At 42.1% G+C, this 21987-nt stretch overlaps 1 protein-coding gene across 18 annotated transcripts in view; it reads right to left on the bottom strand.

Moving 5' to 3' along the window:
- Positions 1–21987, bottom strand: part of ACACA (acetyl-CoA carboxylase alpha) — a 259377-nt gene that overhangs the window by 41527 nt on the left and 195863 nt on the right. For all 18 annotated transcript variants that reach the window (XM_019732514.3, XM_088802082.1, XM_088802081.1 and 15 more), the window contains 2 exons: positions 838–981; positions 123–243 (listed from right to left, as the gene is read on the bottom strand). In XM_019732514.3, the coding sequence (XP_019588073.3) occupies positions 123–243; positions 838–981 (265 nt within the window). The remainder of the gene's footprint in view (positions 1–122; positions 244–837; positions 982–21987) is intronic.

Below are 21987 nucleotides of genomic sequence, written 5' to 3'. Positions count from 1 at the left end.
CCAGGTACTTTAGTAGCTGTTTTCTGTGTCACATGCTATTGTGCAGGAATTGGTTAGTGATTAAAAAACAGACTGAAAGCTTGAGGGCCAGGGTACCACAGGATCCTCCAACATATACGTACTTGGGTGAGGACGGCCTGCGAGCATCCATCGAGGATCATACGGGGCCTTTGTGGGAACAAACTCGATGATTCTATCTATAGGATCCTTGGAGTTCAGGATGGGCACTGAACTGTTTACATTCTGGAAGGACATTGGGAGGGAAAGAGCACAGTCATTAGGAAACAACTGTCCTGCAATCCAGCTAGGCAACAATTGTTAGAAAGACAGCAGGGCCCACATACGGAATGACACCCAAAAGTCCCAATCATCCGCTGGAAGCATCCCAACTGGGGGCCAAGCCCTGAGGAATATGCACAAGTCTCAGAGCTCATGCAGGACGGAGCCTGGCACAAAGCGGTGCATTCTGACCCCTGGCTTCGGTGTGCCCAGGCTTTCTGCAAAGCTCCCCAGAGGGATGGAAGGCTATTACAGAGGAGAAAACCCACAGTGACCAGAAAGCCTTAATGTGCTGGGGTCTGAACCCAGAAAGGCCGTGAGGGGTTCTGTGGCTGGAAAATATCACAAAGGGGCCCAAGCAATGAAATCTAAAGGTATTTTAAAGGTAGAAGGCAAAAGATGGCTTTAAGAAAAAAAAGAAATCAACGGCTTTCCGAGGAATATTTCACAAAGAATTCCTGCACCGTACGGTCTCAAGGGCAGAGGCAGTAGGCTGTGGAGAAAGGGCCAGGTCCTGTGGGCTCTGGGGCTTTTTGGTGCCGGGTAGGAAGGGCTCACCTTAGGCATGTAAGACAGCCAGTGCAGGATAGTGAAAACCCCTTCAAAGTCATCACAAACGGTGCTGTGAGTCACCCCGTTGTTGTGCATTATCTGGATGCCCCCCAGCTGGTTATTGGAGGTGTACACTTCCCGCCCGAGGACCTAGGGAAACAAGCAAGAGAAAAGGCATTCGTCTCCATGGAAATAAAGGCAAAGTCTATTTCGTAATTCTCACGAAAATGGGTTCTTTACTGCACAAGACAGAGATTCCAGCTTCTGAGGGGCTATCTGGACCGTCCTCCTAAAAAGAAAACTTAGAAAACAAAAAGGGCTTTTAAACATTCACATATACCGCTGCAACTGAAAACCCAGCAAGCCTCTCTCCCTCTCTCTCTCTTTCTCCCCCTCCCTCCCTCCCCCACCTCTCCTAGCTGCCACAGTATGCGTAGCATACTTAGACTCTGAGCTGAAACCACAGCGGTGGGTGGGTGACGCTGGGACCCTGGAGAAATGGGCTATCTGGTCATCTGCAGGCCTGGCGTGCATATACACAAAAGAGGTAATGTGCCTGTCTTTTGACAATCTTTAGTGACAAGTCTCAGTTACAGAAACGCTGTGAAGTCTGGGTTCCTCGTTTTTAAATTCTTTTTAAAAGGATTACTTTCTCTCTTATATTTGATTTTTAAAGCTGGACTCCCCCCGCCCCCCACCACACACACACACACACACACACACACTCACACACATACACACAAGCCCTAAGGCTGGCAAAAATCTCGAAGCAACTCATGATACGGACACAGACCCCTGAGTCTAAACTCTTTGTGTGCTGGGTACAGCCCAGTGATTTATACCCAATCCCACCTCTCCTGCCTCTGAAGGTTCCAGGGAATCCAAGGCCTCAATCCCTGGGTATCCCTGCAGGAATTTAACCCTTGTGAGGTCGAAGAGCACCTGCAACTGGAAACCACAAAGTTTCCTGTAAAGGAGAAAAAAGGAAGAAAAAATATTCTTGGCACTTGGAAATTGTAGGGTTTCTTTTCTCCTGAAGATTGGTTAATAATTTCTTTCAGGAAGGGAGGCTTTCTGACCCAGCGGATGGAAGGCGGGCAGCCTGATCACTGACTATTGCAAACTGCTGAGTGTGTGGTAATTGCCAGTCATCTAGGGTAGCCCTGGAGAGCTCTAAACAGTTGTAGAGCGCTTACTGTATTTTACCTTTCCTTTTCTCTCTCCCCTCCTCCTTTAGAAAAGAACTACAACACAAAATTTCTTCCTTACTAACTTTTATTCATTTCCAGTCTTTGGGGAGAGACCGGCAAATTCTACCTGGATATTCCCATTTCGCCCCTTCTTGTGAGGAGCTTTGAGAAGTTCCCCTGCCTGCTGGCTCAGCTCCTACATCAAAACCCTCCAAAGGCTGAGGAAGTTGGTGACCAAAGTAATCACCTCAGTGTGACCCAGCTGGCCTTGGTGCCATTTTACTTCAGCTAGGAAGGACAGAAGAGACTTTTCTGAAAAGAATATGGAAAGCAGGATTACCCTCAGAGTACTGCTTTCCTCCATAAGGAAGTGCAGAGAACAAGCCTTTGCAGGCAGCCCTGAGCCGGGCACCGTGCTGGCAGCTCCATTTGAAAGAGCCCCAGGAATGGGGGAGACCATCTCTGACCACTGGGCTCCCACCCTCCTCTCAGTCTGTCTTTAATCTCAGCCCAGGCACTGCGGCTCTTTTCTCATTCTCCTGCTGTCTCTTTCCATTTGCCCTCTCTCTGACTGATACACTGATCTCTCGGTCACTCGGCTTTCTGCTCCACTGAGTCCATATTACTAATAACACCTTCGCCACGGCCAGTTTACCTCATGAAGGCAGGAGCACATCATTACAAAATAAACTCATAACTTTGACATTCTAGCAAATACATGCCGTTTGTTATTTTTATGGCTTTAGTCTTTCTAACAGGCAGAGGGCATTACATACCTGTTTCATTTATATCTTTAAATGTGTGCACACATGCACACTTGCACATGTATTAGGAAACAAAACAGAACAACCACAAAAAAACCAAACCAAAACAAATACCCAAAGCAATCGGCTGATGGGGGACCCTGGTGGGGGCAGAAACCCTGTCACTCAGGCAGGGAGGCCGTGCTCTGATCTGGCTCTGGTTTTATGGATGTCATAAACCTGATGGCCCACAACTGGTCCTTCTGGGACCAACTGCCTCTCTGCCAGAAGTCATTCAGTGTGATCAGCAGTATTTTTAATTATTAAAATAAAATTGGAAAGGGGGAAAAGGAATAAAAAGGAGACACTGTGCTGACCCTGAATATCTGATATTCACAATCTATGCCAGGAATTCGCTGCCTCCAAGAGAGAGCTGGGGCCATTTTCTATTCAGAAACACTGTTTTCTTTCCTAGGAAACATTGTCTCTCGTGCTCTGTAATGTCCAACCACTTAGACTCTCACAGCTCGCCACAATTATTAATGGACCGATGAAGAACCAGCAAAGGGACCAAAGTGGACCAAGAGCTGCTTTGCTGATTAAATACACCTTCCTCAGATGTTTTTGCCCCTCCGTTCAAAGAAGAAGAGAGCATCCAGAACTGGGCTACTTCCAGAGGCTCTGCCACTCGCCCATTCCACCCCATATTCTTACAAAACAATGGGAGATAAGCTTGGAAGGAGCAAGAGTTTAATAACTTGGTATGTCTTCCCTTTACAAGTGGAAACTCTGCAACTGATACTTAGGTATTGTTCTGAAAAGGCAGCAGTATTTCTACATTTCTTCTCCTCTGGGTTCAGAAAGAAACCTAACCAGGGCTCATCACAACCAAGAACACTATTTTTGGGCTAGAGGAATGTTTGTCATGTGAGAAGATTCATTTAATTTGGGAATTAAAGAGAAAAAGTATAGGGCAGATGAACAGAGTCTCCAAATGGCTCTCTCTGACAAGCTTTATCTTAGGAGGCGGGGGTTTGGGCGGGAAAGGACACACAGAGAGGAAACCCGCTTCCATACCCACAAACAAATGCTGACAATCATAGCTACTTAACAAGCGGTGAAGAGAAAGCAGCACCCTCCAGTTCATCTTCGATGACTGTTCGTTTGGAGCAGGCACCAGGAGAATGAGGGCACACACAATAGCTCCTGATTTATAGGGGTCGTTGCTGACTCAAGTGGTTTTAATGATTTTTAGAATACTTCACAACAAAAGCCCCAACCAGAGAAGCAGAATCAGGGCTAGGACAAAATCCATTCTGCCTAACTCTGAAACGATCACGCTGGAACACTTACGCAAACCCTGATTAGCATCTTGGAAGACAAAGAAAAGAACACCCATAGAACCACTATCTTATTCCTCAATATGTTGCCCTACCAACCTTCTACAGCAAAATCTGGGTAAACCACTCTCATCACCATCATATTTTCATGAAGAAGCCCTTCATTCATCAGCTTTTTCAACTTCGACACATGCATTTCTATAAAAGTCAAGTTGCTGACTATGTTCCATTTCCCAAATTATTCCTCTTACATTTTCTACCGCACGATACAAACTTTTAATTTACCCGCCCAACAAGCACCAATAACCACTGAAACACAGGAGCCACTGGGAACAGTGGTGACTGTCCCGAGGAGCCACTTTGTGGCTCCCCAGGACTAAGAGGAGAAGCAGGACGGTGAAATATTTGGAACAGGCACCATCTCAGAGTCCCCTGTGGAGGAGTGTCCAGATCGACACACCTGAGTAAGGGCTGAGGCTGACAGGAAAGAGGATCTTCATATACTCAGTATAAACTAAAGCCTCATCCAGTACTTCGCTCATTGCGGCTGGCAGACCTGTGAAGGAAGGGAACCGCATAAAAGCTGGTGATTAGCAGAGACACAATTGTTAAAGACACCACCAAAGATGCTCCATAGCCGACAGAAATTTTGAGCTCCAAAAGAAGAACAAATGAATGCAGTCATACATACACACTGAGGTCTCTGCTGCTCTTGCTTCTTATCTAGAGACACTGCAGACAGCTCAGGTTTACCATAGCTGACAGGCAATGAAAACAGTCTAATATACCGCCTGCTCTCTCCCTTAAATCCCTTTTTGGAGATCAAGATAAACACGTTCTTCCTTTTCCCAGTGCTCCCGACGTTTGACTGAAGTGGCAGAGCATTGTGAGGTTTTGTGCAAATGAAAGCACTATGTAATACAGAATGAGTGTACTATTTACTTGTCAGGATATTTGTCAGCACAGGCATTGAGATTTCCAAGTTTCACAGAGGCAACTTAGCTCAATTTTTTAAAAAATTGCTTTTGTCCTGATATACACATTATGTTGGGGACCCTCAGACTTATAGGCAAATATTTGCAATCATGTGCTGAAGATGTGGAAAATAATGATGCACATCGATGGAATAAAAATGAAATCTACCACTGGTTTCCCCTCTTTATCCAGTCTTTCCCCCGGTAGACAATCCTTGGTGGGTCAGGGCAATCTATTATTTAAAAAAGCAGGGAGTACAAAATTCCTCCTGCATCAGAGAATTAAGCTACACAAGCTGGGTCCTGGCTGCACTCCTCCTTCTCATTAGGATATTTCCACGCTCAGGAGGATCCGAGGAGGGGTTTTTGTAAATTTCCCGAGCAATCGTCATCACTGGACTTCATCCATGATTCTAGATATTAAAGCCACCCTGGGATCTGTCAGGTTAATGATAAAGGTTTGGATAAGGCAGAAAGAGAGATAGACATGAGAAAGAATGAGTGGGAGCAGTGAAAAAGTGGTAAAACAGGGACAAAAGAAAGGAGGGAGGAGGAGAGAGGGAAAGGGAGGGGGAGAGAAAGGACGGGGAAGGAAAAAAATGCAATAGCTCATCTACTCATGCTGCTAACACCTTCCTGCCTGACCTGAGAGGACTACATTTTTAAAAGCTGACAAGTAATTCAATCTCCAATTAACAATTTTAAGTGGTACAGCACATATTACTATGTAAATGTTTCTCCAGGAATATATCCAAAGGGTGACTGGAATTAAATCTCTAGGGAGACAGGACCGGTGTCTACCTGGCCGAGAACACTTGGGGGTTCCAAAACACAGTCCCTTAATACACAAACTCAGGGCTACAACTTCTTATCCCCCCCTTAATTGCCACTGGCAAACAGGAGTGCTGGTTGGGGTAGAGAAGGGGCACAGAAGGGGCAGTGACTTACTGCTCGGACAGGATGGGAAAGCCTGACTTGATGGCAGAAGGATGACAAGCCACAGTGGATGCAAGACCATCCACTGCAAGACCAACAATTTCTCTCTAAGGAGCAAAGTTAGGAAGTGATCAGGTTTGCTGCTGGATAAACTGGAGGAAAGGGACTGTGCTACCTGTGGTAGGAAAAGACATTTAGTCAAAAAGAGACCAAGAGACAGACCAGAAGTAATACTGGAAGACCTGTTTACTGAAATGTGGGGAGAAGAGAGGAATGAGTTAGATGGCAGGAGGATGATAAGGATTTGAAGGTGGACTGAGTGAGGAACAGAGACTCATTTTTAATGTGATGAGGACAGAGGAAAGCCACTTGACAGTCTGTCAAATACATGAGAAAAGGCATAGGTTTCTGGAGTGAAAACTGAGTGCCAAAAGAAATCACTCATGCTCATTTAGCTCCAGACTTGAGTGTACTGATAATAAATTACTTCCAAGTATGGTGTATGGAGGTATAATTTACATACAGTAAAACACCCATTTTTAGGTGTACAATTCTATGAATTTTGACAAACACCTGTAACCGCCATCAAAGTCACCTCCAAAGTTTTCATCCCCCAAAGCTCCTTCATCTCCTGTGTAAACAATTCCCTTCTCCTGCATATAATAATCACTGATCTTCTTTCTGTTTCAATAGTTTTGCCTTTTCTACAATGTTCTATAAATGGAATCATACCATACGTAGCCTCCTCTGTCTAGTTTTTCAGTTAGCATAATACATCCAAGATTCACGCTGATGGAGGTAGCAGAAGCTCCTTTCACTGCAGAGTAGTATTCCATTTTATAGAAACACTGCAACTTGTTCATCTGTTTCCCTGCTGGTGGACATTTGGGTGGTTTCTAGTTTGGGACAATTATGAATCAAGCTGCTATACACATTCATGGACAGGTTTTTATGGGTCCATATATATTTTCATTTCTCTTGGGTAAATACGTAGGAAGAGGATTGCTAGGTTGTATGCTAAGTGTACGTAACTTTATTTTTTTTAAAGTCAAACATTTTTCAATGTGGCTGGACCATTTTGCATTCCCACCAATACGTATGAAAGTGCCAGTTGTTCTGCATCTTCATCAATACTTAGTATTGTCAGTTAAAAATTTTATTGTAGTGGTATGTAATTGTGATTTTAATTTGCATTTCCCTAATGACTTTCATGTACTTATTTACCATCTATATATCTACTTTGGTGAAATGTGTGTTCAAATTTATGTTCAAATGTGTGTTGGGTTGTTTTCTTATTATTGAGTTGTGAGAACTCTTTATATATTCTGTATACTAGTCTTTTGACAGATAGTTTTCTATAGATGGAAATTGAAAAAAAAAAATCCGTTTCTCAGTCACCTTCCAGTGATTTTTCTGTAAAGGACACAAAACATGAGGCTAATGATGAAAGGCTGTGTGATGACTGCATGTACCCACCAATGGCAAGGCACAGAGTTCGGGGCTTGCAGGGCCTGGCTTCTTGGAGAATAGCACTGACAGTTTGTCTCTGTACCCTTTTTGTTTGTGTTTTATCACTTACATCTGGTGGGCAATTTTCTTTTTTTTTCTTAGAATACATGCCATGCCTTTTATTGCCTTTTAGCCTAAATTTTAAGCTCTATGTATACCCACAGCATCAGAACAGAGCTTTAGACATAACAGACGTGCAATAAAAGCATGTGAACTGCCATAATTCTTAGTGCTCTATAAAAACTCCGCTCTGATTAATATTTTCAGCAAGTCGAACTACTATAAGCAAAAGAAGTCTTTCCTATTAGTGTTATAATGTGAATTGGCTTTCTTAAGCAAAATGGGTGGTTCAGTTTTTCTCTCCTTTTAGTTTTCCCCAGTGCAGACACTGGGTTTTTGTTGTTGTTGAAGTATAATTGACATACAATCTATGTTAGTTGCAGGTGTACACAGTGATTCAATATTTATATACATTAGGTAATGACCACCACAATGAGTCTAATTGCCTTCGGTCACATATAAGTTAACATAATATTACTGACTATATTCCCCATGCTGTACATTACATCCCCATAACTTATTTTTATTTTATAATTGAAAGTATATACATCTTAAACCCCTTCACACTGGCAACCAGCAGTCTGTTCTCTGTATCTGTGAGTCTGATTTTATTTGTTTGCTTTGTTTTTTAGATTCCACATAAAAGTGAAATCACACGGTGCCTGTTTTTCTACCTTTGACTTATTTCACTTAGCATAATAGCCTCAAGGTCCATTCATGTCATCGCAAACACCAAGATTTCATTCTTTTTAAAGGCTGAGTAATATTCCATTATATAAATGTAACATCTTTATTCACTCATGCATCGATGGACACTTAGGCTGTTTCCACGTCCTGGCTATTGTAAATAATGTTGCAATGAATATAGAGGGGCATATATCTTTTCGAATTAGTGTTTTTGTTTTTTGGATAAATACCCAGAAGTGGAATTGCTGCATCATAAGGTAGTTATATTTTTACATTTTTGAGGAACCTCCATATTGTTTTCCATAGTGGTTGCACCAATTTACATTTCCATCAATAGTGCACTTTTCTCCACATCCTCACCAACACTTGTTATTTCTTGTCTTTTTGATAACAGCCATTCTGACAGATGTGAAGTGGTATCTCATTGTAGTTTTAATTTGCATTTTCATGAATAACTAGTGATGTTGAGTATCTTTTATTGTGCCTGTTGGCCATCTGTTATGTCTTTGGGAAAATGTCTGTTCAGATCCTCTGCCCATTTTTTACTCAAATTCTTCTTTTCTTGTCATTGAGTTGTATGAGTTCTTTACATATTCTGGATATTAACCTCTTATCAGATATGATTTGCAAGTATCTTTTCCCATTCAGTAGGTTGCCTTTTCATTTTGTTGATGATTTCCTTCGCTATGCAAAAGCTTTTGATCTTAATGTATTTTTGCTTTTGCTGCCCTTGCCTGTGGAGTCAGATCCAACAAAATACTCCTAAGACCAATGTCAATGAACTTTTCTTCTAGAAGTTTTAAGCTTCGGGTCTTACATTTAAGCCTTTAATCCATTTTGAGTTTTTTGTTGTATATGGTGTAAGAAAGTGTTCTTTCTTACACCATATACAATTCACCAGTGAAGCTATCTGGTCCTGGACTTTCATTTATTGGGAGTTGTTGGATTACTGATTCAATCTCTTTATTTGTAATTGGTCTATTCAGATTTTCTATTTTTTCATGATTCAGTCTTGGAAGATTGTATGTTGCTAGGAATTTATCCATTTCTTCTAGGTTGTCCAATTTGTTGGTGTATTACTGTTTACTTCAATGGTCTCTTACGATTTTTTGTATTTCTGTAGGTATCAGTTATAACTTCTCCCCTTAATTTTCTGCTTTTATTTATTTGAGCCCTCTTTCTTTTCTTCTTGATATCTCTGGCTAAATGTTTATCCTTTTTTTTTTTATTTTTTAAAATCTTTTCAAAGAACCAGCTCTTATTTTCATTGATCCCCCCGTCCCCCCATTTTATAGTCTCTATTTCATTTATTTCCACTCTGATCTTTATACTTTCTTCCTTCTACTAATTTTTGGCTTCATTTGTTCTTCTTTTTCTAGTTCCTTTAGGTGTAAAGTTAGATTGCTTATTTGAGATTTTCTTGTTTCTTGAGATAGGGCCTGTATCTCCATGAATTTCCCTCTTACAACTGTTTTTTGCTGCATCCCATATATTTCAGAATGTTGTGTTTCCATTTTCATTTGTCTCAAGGTTTTTTGTTTTTTTAATTTCCTCTAATTGTTGACTCATCGGTTATTCAGTAGCATGTTGTCTACTCTCCATGTGTTTGTGATTTTTCCTCTTCTTGTAACTGATACCTAGTTTCATACCATTGTTGTTGTCAGAAGTGCTTGATATGCTTTCAATGTTCTTAAATTTATTGAGACTTATTTTATTGTTTAATATGTAAACTATCCTGGACAGTGTTTCATGTGCACTTTAAAAATGTATATTCTGTTGCCTCTGAGTGGAATGTTCTGAATATATCTATTAAGTCTTCTAGGACTAATGTGTTATTTAAGGCTGATGATTCCTTACTGATTTTCTGTTTAGATGATCTATCCATTGTGAGGTATTAAAGTCCCTTATAATTATTGTATTGCTGTCATTTTCTCCCTTTATGTCTGTTAATATTTGCTTTATATATTTAGGTGATCCTATGTTGGGTGCATACATATTTACAAATATTTTATCTTATTGTTGGATTGACACCTTTATCATCATGTAATGTCCTTCTTTGTCATTTGTTAGTCTTTGGTTTAAAGTCTACTTTGTCTAAGTATTGCTATCCCAGCTTTCTTTTCATTTCCATTTGCATGAAATATTTTTCATTTCCATTTTCAGTCTGTGTGTGTCCCTAGATATGAAGTGAGTCTCTTGTAGGCAAAATATAGAGGGGTCTTGTTTTTTTATCCATTCAGTCACTATATCTTTTGATTGGAGAAATTAGTCCATTTACATTTAAAGTAATCATTCACAAGTATCTACAAGTTGCCATTTTGTTAATTGTTTTGGTAGTTCTCTGTTCCTTTCTTCTTCTCTTGCTCTTTTCCCTTGTGATTTGATGACTTTCTTTAGTATATTCTTTTTCTTTTTTTTTTTAGATTTTATTGGGGAAGGGGAACAGGACTTTATTGGGGAACAGGATGTACTTCCAGGACTTTTCTCCAAGTCAAGTTGCTGTCCTTTCAATCTTAGTTGTGGAGGGTGCCATTCAGCTTCAAGTTGTTGTCCTTTCAGTCTTAGTTGTGGAGGGCGCAGCTCAGCTCCAGGTCTAGTAGCCATTGCTAGTTGCAGGGGGCACAGCCTACCATCCCTTGTGGGAGTCAAAATCGGCAACCTTGTGGTTGAGAGGACGCACTCCAACCAACTGAGCCATCCGGGACCTCAGTGGAAGCTCAGCTCAAGGTGCCATGTTCAATCTTAGTTGCAGGGGGCGCTGCCCACTATCTCTTGCGGGACTCGAGGAATCGAACTGGCAACCTTGTGGTTGAGAGCCCGCGCTCCAACCAACTGAGCCATCTGGGAGGCAGCTCAGCTCAAGGTGCCATGTTCAATCTTAGTTGCAGGGGGCGCTGCCCACCATCCCTTGCGGGACTCGGGGAATTAAACGGGCAACCTTGTGGTTGAGAGCCCACTGGCCCATGTGGGAATCGAACGGGCAGCCTTCGTAGTTAGGAGCATGGAGCTCTAACCGCCTGAGCCACTGGGCCGGCCCCTTTAGTGTATTCTTTAGATTACTTTTTGTGTGTGTGTGTATAACTGTTGTAGGTTTTTGGTTACCAAGAAGTTTATATATAAAAACCTAAAAAGCTAAATATATAGCAGTCTATTTTTAGTTGATAGTCCCTTAAGTTCACATTCTAAAAGCACATTTTTACTCACCCCTTCACATTTATGTTTTTGTCATACATATTTCACATATTTTTATTTTGTTTTATCCCTTAACTAATTATTGTAGTTATAGTTAATTTTACTTCTTTTGTGTTTTAATCTTCATACTAGGTTTACAAGTTATTGATCCAGTACCTTTACTATACATTTGCCGTTGCTTTTACCAGTGAGATATTTTCTTTCAGATATTTTCTTATTTCTAGTTATGACCTTTTCTTTCCAGCATAAAGAAGTCTCTTTAACATTTCTGCTTTAGTGGTGATGAACTCCTTTAGCTTTTGCTTGTCTAGAAAACTCTTTATCTCCCCCTCAATTCTGAAAAACTTTACCAGGTAGAAGTTTTTTTTCCTTTCAGCACTTTGAATATATCGTGTCACTCCTTTCTGACCTGCAGTTTCTGCTGAAAAATTAGCTTATAGTCTTATGGGGGTTCCCTTGTATGTAACTAGTTGTTTTTGTCTTGCTACTTTTAAGAATCTCTCTTTATTTTTGACTTTTGCCATTTTAATCACCATATATCTTGGTGTGGGTCTCTTTGGGTTCGTGTTGTTTCGAATTCTCTGTGCTTCCTGGACCTGGATGTCTGTTTCCTTCCCCATATTAGGAAAGCTTTCAGCCATTATTTCTTCAAATAAGTTTGCTGCCCCTTTTTCTCTTCTCCTTCTGGTACTCTTATCATGTGAACGTTGTTACCCTTGATGGTGTCCTAGAGGTCCCTTAAATTATCCTTATTTTTCAAAGATTCTTTTTCCTTTTTGCTGTTCTGTTTGGATGTTTTCCACTTTTCTGTCTTCTAAATCACTGATTCAATCCTCTGCTTCATCTAATCTTTTGTTGATTCCATCTAATATATTACTGATTTCAGTTATTCTTTCTTCCTTCCTTCTGACTTTTAAAAACAACAACAACATTTTACCTCCTTTTTTGTTTCCTATCTCTCTGTTGAAGTTCTCACTGAGATGACCTATTCTTCCCCTAAGTTCATTGAGCATACTTATAACTAGTGTTTTGAACTCTGCATCTGGTAAATTGCTTGCCTCCATTTTGTTTAGTTCTTTTTCTGGAGTTTTGTCCTGTTCTTTCATTTGGGTCAAGTTTCTGTCTCCTCATTTTGGCTGCCTCCCTGTGTTTGTTTCTATGTACTAGGTAGATCTGCTATATCTCCTAGTCTTAGCAGAGTGGCCTTATGGAGTAGGTGTTCTGTGGAACCCAGTGGTACAGTCTCCCTGGTCACCTAAGCTGGGCGCTCCAGGGGTGCCCCTTGTGTGGATTGTGTGTGCTCTCCTAGTGTAGTTGAGCCTTGATTGCTGTTGGCACATCAGTGGATGGAATTGACCCTCAGGCTGACTGGCTGTGAAGACTCGCCATGACTACAGTGAACAAGCTGTTGTGCTGGGGCTGATACCATGGAGTGGGAGTCACTTTAATGGGCTCTGGTGCCTGCCAAGTCCACCCTATGGGTGTGAATTTTGTGGTGCTAATTGGGTGGTACTCTGGTGTGGTCTGAAGCCCACCACCAGGTGTGTTGGTTTTGGGGCCTCTTGAGAGGGGCCCCAGTACAGGCCAAGGTCAGCTACTGCCTGTGTCTGGTCCAGGGCCACCTGATAGGAGCTACCATGTTTCCCCAAAAATATAGTAAATTTACTTATAGTAAAATAATACTGGGTCTTATATAAGACCGGGTCGTATATTAATTTTCACTCCAAAAGATGTATTAGAGCTGATTGTCTGGATAGGTCTTATTTTCGTGTTTCCATTTCGGGGAAACACGGTACAAAGTAATCTTCAGTTGGTAGCTGTCTGTGCTGGGTTTGGAGGTACCTGGGAGTGGTAACCAACTGTAAACCAAGTGCTGGGTTTGGGGCCATTTAGCAAGAGGTGCAGTACACATGGAGTCCAGCAGCTGCTTGTTAGGGGTTTGTGGACCTTTGAGAGATTTTAGGAAAGTCTGCAGCACAGGCTGAGGCCAGCTGCTTGTGTGGATAAGCCTGTGAGAGAGGTTCGGGCTGGGCACGTGAATTCAGTGGCGTTGGGTCTCAGAGAATCACCGGGAAGGGCTGAGAGTGGTGTTAGCCAGGTTAATGGAGACTCAGATTTGGCACTGGCCTGCACCTTCAGGCTGTATAGGGGGAGGGCTCAACAAATAACAATGACGCTTGCCAGCACTTTAGTCCCAGAGAGAGCTGCTCCTCCAGCCCTCACTCCGAAGCCAGTAATTCATGTCCTTCCTGTAAGTCCCTGGTGCTTTTCAACCTGTTTTCCCTTCTATGGAGCCTAGGACAAGTGTTTATAAGCCAGTGAGTCTGGGCTTGGGCGCTTTAAGAGGATGCCTGGATCTCCAGTAGCCCTTTGTCTTGCCAGGACTGATTCCCTGCTGATTTTCACAGCCAGCTGTTGTTAGGACTCTCCTTCCTAATGTTCCAGCCTGGGAAGCCCTGTGTGGGGCTAAGACCCTCGCTCCTCAGAGGGGACCTCTGCAGCTGAGATATCCCTCCTGATTCTTAATCACCACATGTGAGTGTAGGGCCAGTGTATTTTGTATCTCTGCCCGCAGCTCCCATCAGTCTTGGGGTGGCTTCTTTATATCCTTATAGGAGTTCTGTTCAGCTGATCTTCAGGTGGTTCTCAAGGATGGTTCTATTATTTTGTTGCAATTTTGATGTGGTCATGGGAGGAGGCCAGTACAGCATTCACCTTCTCTGCCATCTTTACCTGAAGTCTCCCCTTGGTTTTCAAAGCCAGATGTTCTGGGGGCAGGATCCAAGGGTCAGGGTGCCTGGTGTGGGATACAAACTTCTTGCTCTTCAGGGAGAAGCTTCTTCTTCTTCTTTAAATATCTCTTCTGATTGTGGGTCGCCATGCCATGGGTGAGGTTTTTGGCGAGACTGTGTCTCTGCCTCTTCTACCATCTCATCGTGGCCCTTTTAGCCTTTGTTATGGAGCAGATGTTCATCTAGTTATCAGGTTCTTTTCAGAGAACTGTTCCACATAGTGCTGTATATTTATTGTGTCCGTGGGAAGAGATGAGTTTAAGACTTTCCTGTGCCACCATCTTGAACTGCATCTTAAAACTGGGTTTTCTTTCAAAATTTCTTATCTGGACTAGAATTAATCTAGTAACTCTATATAATATAAAGTCGTATTATACAGTCGACCCTTGAACAACATGGGTATGAACAACACAGGTCCCCTTATACACAGATTTTTTCTATAAATGTACAGTTGGCCCTCCATATCCCCTGGTTTCTCATCTGTAGATTCAACCAACTGGGGAATGGACACAGTATTTTCGATCTGTGGTTGAGAATCTGTGGAAGCATAGGGCTGACTGTATGCATTGTTCTACCCATTTCATATAAGAGATCTGAGTGTCTGTGGACTTTGGTATCCACATGGGATCCTGGAAACAATTTCCCATGGATAGCAAGGTATGAGTGAAGTTTTTGGGGAGACAAAAGTTATAAGTGGATTTCTGACTGTGCGTGGGATCAGCACTCTTAATCCATTGTTCCAGGGTCAACTGTATTAGGGTTGCTCTACTGAGCTGTTAATGATTTATCCATTAAAAAAAGGCATTTTTTTAACCAATAGGTCAGAGAGAAAACAAAGATACTCAAAATTTGATTATATGTTCCAATGCTCTGTTCCAATAAGATGCAGCATATTTGCATCTTATGCTGTTAGTTAAATTTGGGTGGGTTCTTTTCCTTAATAACACTGATTTTTCCATTTCTCTTACGTGCATACTATTTTAAAGGGCTTAAATTCCAGACATCAAAGCATTATTAAAATTAGGAACCAGTCAAGAATAAACCAGAAAAACTTGAAGCCAGGGCATAGTAATCTGCAGCTCATTCTAAACAGCTCTTAAAGCTTTTCCTTTCATAATTCAACACTCCTGACTGTGTACATTAGCTGATTAGACTGTGTGAAGACAGCCACTCTGAATGAGAGGGGACAGAGCTAGATTTGGATCCATGCACAGGGGACATTCCCTAGAATGATGAACAGCCAGGAGGCAGGTTTCTAAACAGTCTCGTTTCCCGAGTCTTTATCATATTCACACAGCAGTCTGTGCATCGCCAGGGCCCAGGTCTGTCTTCCTCCTAGGAAAGACTGGAGTCCTTGCATTTCTAATCTACCAACGTATGCAGTTCTTGCACTTTTAATTTATGAGTGTTTGGGGGAGACCTCTCTGACTTGGGAACATATTGGCTCGGTCTAATGCTTGGAGATTATTAAACTTGGAGCTATGCTCCACTATCAAGTCTACAGATCTTTTATTTAGAAGATATGGTGCTCTAAATGCACAAAGAGCTCCCTGTCACCTTCACATTAAAGCCCCTAGTGCCTGGTAAATGGAATTATATAGCTGTCATCTCCTTTCCCCAAAGTTTTAAGAGTACAATGGGCTCATTTTTTCACACTCCATCCCAGCTTCAGAACTAAGAGACCTACTTTGTATTGATTTAAGGTCTCAGAAATAAATAAACCTGCTTCACTGCTGTGATTCACAACAAATTCATGATACACTATTGCATGATATATTTCAAGCTCTTGCTCTGGCTCTCTTTTTCCTCTGGTGAGTGATGGGGGAGGTGGGAGGTAGTGGGGAGCTGCAAAGCTGACAGCCTGATGGTTATTGGAGATGGCTGCTGACTGCAAATCCAAGAACAGACACTGTTGGAGGAGTATGGGATTTTTTTTTAACTGGGGGGCAGGGGTAAGAAGCTAATTTACTTGAGTTTTGGCTGGGATTGGGGGAAAAGAAGGTTAAGGGGAGAAGTGTGGGGTAGATGGCAGAGCAAAGTTTCAAGTGAACACTAATTTGCAAAGACAGAGCTATGAACATTTGTAGAAAGAGAGAAAGGTGAAGAAAATCCAGCATAAGAAGGTGTAACATATGACTGACTAGAAAATGAAGAAGCTGAACAATTCTGCCTAAGGGACCATGTTCACAGTCCTAAGAGGGTACTTAGCTTGAGTTCAGAGACAATGTTTTATTAGAGGCAGAAAGTGCAGAGATCCTACAGAACCTGTGAGGTAGAGGCACTTCTTCATTCCCATACTCGGGAAGCAACACAATCCTGAGGTTGAAATGGACACTCTGGAGATAGGGCAGAGATATCATGGAGGTCCACACACACGAAGTGAGCCAGAGCTTGCTCAGTGAGGTGAGAGAAAAATATATTCTAGCATCTTAGATTTGGTGTGTGTGCCCTTAGAGTTCAGAGTAGCTCACTCTACATCGCCTTTACTGATTCATGAGATGAGTACTACCAAACCTTGGACCCAATGTTTTAACTAGTATCCAAATATACAGCACCCCAAAAGACCTGTCCTCCAACTGTGTATCAGGAGCCTGACTTTCAACTGGGCAGGTGATGGGAAAGCAGGAAATAATCAGGCTCTAACAGCCTTTCATGACACCATGCAGCAGACCTCTAAGGTTCCACAGAGTATTTTGAAGTGGTGTTAAGTTTTAGCTGTTTCTCTTGTCATCACTACTTATTTCATATTTTTAGCTGGCAAGAATGTTATGTACGAATCCAGTTTCTTTTCTATCTTTGAATAGCATTTTCATCTTCACTACAATTGTTCCTGAGACTAGGCCAGACTCTGAAAATAAGAGGAAAATTTTGTTTCCATTTGATCCTACATAGGTTAGGCCATAAAACTGGGAATTACTTTGTTAATTTTGAACACTACTTCTTAAGAGAAATTAGTTTGTGTGTACAGAGAAACAGACTTTAGCCAAATATAAGGGAGAACTTTATAGAGATGAAAGGGATTGGGTCAAAAATTACTGAGCTCCCCTTCAGCTGAGTTTAAAGCATAACTGAGTGAACAGTTGGCAATGGGCTCACAGAGGAAATTCAAACAATGGTTGGGGGTTGGACTTTTAGAAGATCCTTCCATTCCCAACAATTATAATTCTGTGATCACTGGTCGTCATCATGAACATCACCACCACTATTTACTTTCCTATAATATGGATAAGAAACAAGATAAAAATTTTTAAATCATTATGCTTTACAAATCCTACTCCAAATCTCACTAATATGTGATAATTTTACATATCACTAATATGTAATTTCACTAACATATTAATACTCTAATATGTAGTTAACTTTTTATGTGCCATTCGCCACCCCCCACCCCCGCCAATCTATCCTCTCCCTGCCGCAACCTAACAAATCAACATCCATCTTCATAGCATAACAGAATACAAGAAATTAAAGAAAATATAAGGTTAGGAAATCCTGTGGTCTTCACCTTAAGGTGGGAAATGGATTTCACAGAGCAAATTGAGGCCCAAATAGATTAAAGCCAAAAGTTGCTTTACCTAGTGAATGGCACAGGGAGGGAAATAATCAAGAGTTTCTTGTTTGCTTTTTTTTTAATCTACAGGTTTTACAGTTTCAGAACGTTTGAGCACATTTAGAATAGGTTGGCGAACATGGTAATTCCTGAGTCTATACTCATGCCCCAGACAGGGCCTCAGAGCTTTTATTTCACCTAGAAGTTCTGGACTGATACTGTCGGTTCTCCCAAGTCATTAGTCTCTAAGCCACCAGACCCGCATGAGACTCTCTGAGCGAGTTAGAAGCGACTTCTGTAATGGAGGTCTGAATGGCAATTCCATCCTTGAAATTTCTCCAAACCAGAAAGGTCAGGATTGGGCAGATTAGTACGAGCCACTAATGGAGTCACACATACCTGGTACAGTTTTCTACCAAACTTGAAGAACAGTAAATAGGGCCAAAACAGGGCCAGGTTTGCCCATATTTTGTGTGTGGGGACGGGAGAAGGGCTTGAAAACTAAGGCGATGTGCCCACTGTAAGCCTTTCTGAGAACGCATTCATAATGCTACAATGAGGAAGCACAAATGTGTTCTTTAGAAAGGAGAGCGATCCCATCTGGAGCTTCGGGAGTACAGGGACTGTCTATTGTGAAAATAGGTAGTTAGGGACTTTTAAAAATGCAAATTGCTGGGCTGATCCTTAGAGTGATTATGGGCTATTGTACCAACAAGTCCTTGGGGACTCTTGTAGACAGATGATTGACACATATACTACCCTATCAGGACCAAACATGGTGCCTCTCATGTTAATGGCTTTCCAAAGTGTGGTGATTGTCTTTAGATAACATCTACTGGGAAAGTCAATACATGAATGTACTACCACAGTGAGGACTGACATCTAACATTCTCTTAGAGGAATTTTTCCCTTCATAGGCTCAGAAAGTATAGAGAATGTTGTGTTTGTATTTCCTTTCCAGGGCCTGGATGATGAGTTGCAATGAGAAAGGACCCTACATGCATCTTTGAGAAAGGACCCTAAATGCTTCTTAGGGGAAACTACATGCTAGTGATTTACCTATATGAACTCATTTAATCCTCACAAGAACCTGATAGATTGGTCTATTATTATCCCTATTTTACACAGTTAATACAGCTGTGACCTGGAGAGGTTAAGTAAATTGTCCAAGGTCACACAACTGGTAGGTGGTAGAACCAAAAATTAACCCGGCAGTTTGGCTCTAAAATCCATGCTTTTCACTATGCCACTCTGTTAAGTTATGTGAAAGTTACAACGCTGCCTCATAGCGAGAGCTAAATAATCTCCCCTGTCCTTCTGGAGCCTTCATGATGCTCTCACGTTGTGTCACAACAGAGTCATAGAAGAGTATGCAGAACGTACAGGGCCGGACCCTGGTGCTAGAAACTCATGGGAGCAACTCCGCTACTGCACCCAACAGTCAGCAACAACTTCACGTTTCGTATTGCACAGATACATCAAAATATGTATTTGGAAACTGAGATCGAGAGAGGGACTTATGCCAAGTCTTAAAAGCAAGTTAAAAGCAGAATTAGCCCCCTACCAGTCTAACATATAGTGCTAGCCACACCCATCGTATAATTTCTTTTTTCCTGGCAGATGCAGTAGAAATAGAAGCCTGATCTTGCTAAAGGGGATGAGATTATGGGATTCCTTCCCCTCCCCGCCCCCCCACCAAAGCAGAAGCTTTAAAATGCTTATCACAAAAAAGTCACCAATCATACCTCCTGAATCAATCTATAATCCATCTATCACAGCCACTGGCACACACCTTACTTCGATAGACAGTTACTGTCCAGGAAACAAGCCATAAACTGCAAATTCTGGTTTCTCAGTGTACAGAGAGGGCTCTCACCAAGTCTGGGGCAATGGACTGAGAACTAGCAGGCTCTAGTCTACATCAGTATCTACCACCTCACATTATGTTAAACATAATTAAATAGAAAGAGAGGGGAGGAATTCTGGGGGAGGGGAAATAAATCGAAAAATTCCTGCAAATGTCCAGTGGCACCTTGACTTAGAAGTTTATGACTCTACAAATTGTCTCAGCCCCTTAAAGGTCTATCTTACCAGCTCCCCAAGCACATGGGTTATTGCCTTGGCCAGGCCTCCCTGCAAGCAGCGTAGTTTGTCACACCAGTCAAGTCTGCCCTTACCACTCAGAGGCATTTTGAGGAATCTGCCACCCACAGCCTACAGTTTGTCGAGCTAGGAACCCAGGATCTACTCCTTTGAGTGACATGAAATAGAAGGCTGTAGACACCTCTCTTATTTATGTCATCACTCGTGACATTTGGACAAAAGGGAACATGACCAGATTGCCTTCTCTTCTTGGGTTTTGCGGACACTGAGCCCAGGGGACTGAGCCCACCTTAAATGAAACTTGGGGACATGGAAGCTCGCATTCTGATGCTGATCTAGCCTCTGTCAATGGAACCAGGTCACTTCACCTCTTATTGTTCTAGCCTTTCCAGCTGTAAAGTGGCCCTGACATCACTAGCCCACCCAGAAGGTAGCAAAGGAGCCAGACAGACGTTCTTGATTTTAAGTTTCCAATGGAACCCTCCAGACTGCCTCTGATCACCAGCCCATTGCCTTTAGTGCAACTGTCAAATCTGCTTCCGCAATACTCAGAAAAACTCAGGTACGGTATCTCCTCAACTTGGTAATGTTTTGCATATTTTTCAAATAACTGGCAGGCAATAAAGAGCAAGACGGACAAGGAAAGTAAATACACAAATACTGAGATCACAAGGGGGAAAGGGATAACAATACAAACCTGGGAAGCACTTTCTGGTTTGGGAACAAAAGGCACAGTGGCAAAGGATGGAGTCCGTGAATAAACTGTGTAAATGTACAGTAAAACCATTGAAAGTAAAAAACAGGAGACCACCGAATATTTTAATTTTACATGCAGTTTACTACTGTTGGCTACAAAAAGAAATCTGTTAAAAAGGAAGTCTTTGGCAACAAAAGGTAGGAAGGTCTAAACTAATTAAAAACAGGTTGGCTAACGACAGGCAACATCATGTGTGCACTGAGATGGAGTGTAGCCATACAAGCTTGACGCATACACGCAATGTATTAAGTTGGGAGTGTGTGTTGCTCCAGCTTCATATCTATTAAAGGAACAAACAATTTACATGCTGCTGCATTATGGGAGTATGGTATGTCATACCATACACAGGGGGTGTCAAGCCTTTCTCTTCACATCGAACCATGTGAAGTCAAATCAGAGATAGGGTTTGGGGGGTGGGGGTGGGGGTGGGGAAGGGAGGAGAAAAGCAGGGAGAAAGAAAGTTTTAAAAAAAAATCTCTGCCTCAGCAAAAGTTTTCATTAAAATTTTAGACAAATGATCCCTGTGTCCTTCTCCCTTGCTGCCTGGGGCTCCATGCTATTTCTATGCAAATAACAACCTCGTGGTTTATATCTTATTATTTCCACCGGAGCTGCAGCGACATGACCTGAGACGTGTAAGAGGTGGGGGGGTGGGGGGTGGTGGTGGTGAGGGTGGGGAGAGAAAGAGAGAGAGAGAAAGAGAGAGGGGGGAAAAGGGAGAGAGAGAGAGAGAGAGAGAGATGGAGTGGGTGTTCACTCAAGTGTGAAAAAATATTGTCAGGAGTGAGCGTCAAGAACAAAAAAAAATTGCAGGGATAACGTGTTTATTTCAGTCCCCTCACCTCCACCCCCACCCCCCTTCTAGCAAACCAGCACCTTTTAAAATTCATTGGGCATCAGGCGATCATGCACAATCCATCTGCTTTCACTTTATCATTTGCATTTCATGCCTCCTGGCTTTTGATGTGCTGATACTTTGATGCAGTCAGGAGACGCGCATTATCATTATTTCAATTTTCAAAGGGGTCAACGGGATCGGCACTTGCACACACAGATTTTTTTTTCCCTACAACCTCTGCGCACCCCCTCCCTTCTTATTCTTCACCCCAATGTTTAGCATAAAGGATGAAGACTCAAAAAGGTGGGGGTCAAATGTTTTCAGTCTAAAAGCTTGCCTATACTGCCTACATTTCCACTTTACACAGGTATACATACGACGAGCAAAATGGTCAAGGCTTAGGGAAGCTCTGCCATGTTTTAGACACACACACAAAGACTTTCTCACACATGGATACTCAGGGAAGCACACAGACAGAGAAAGAG

This window comes from Rhinolophus sinicus, chromosome 12 (genome assembly GCF_057876585.1).
Source record: "Rhinolophus sinicus isolate RSI-liver-muscle chromosome 12, RSI-T2T, whole genome shotgun sequence".
In the NCBI taxonomy this organism is placed as follows: Eukaryota; Metazoa; Chordata; class Mammalia; order Chiroptera; family Rhinolophidae; genus Rhinolophus; species Rhinolophus sinicus.
This window is presented reverse-complemented; position numbering and strand designations above follow the sequence as displayed.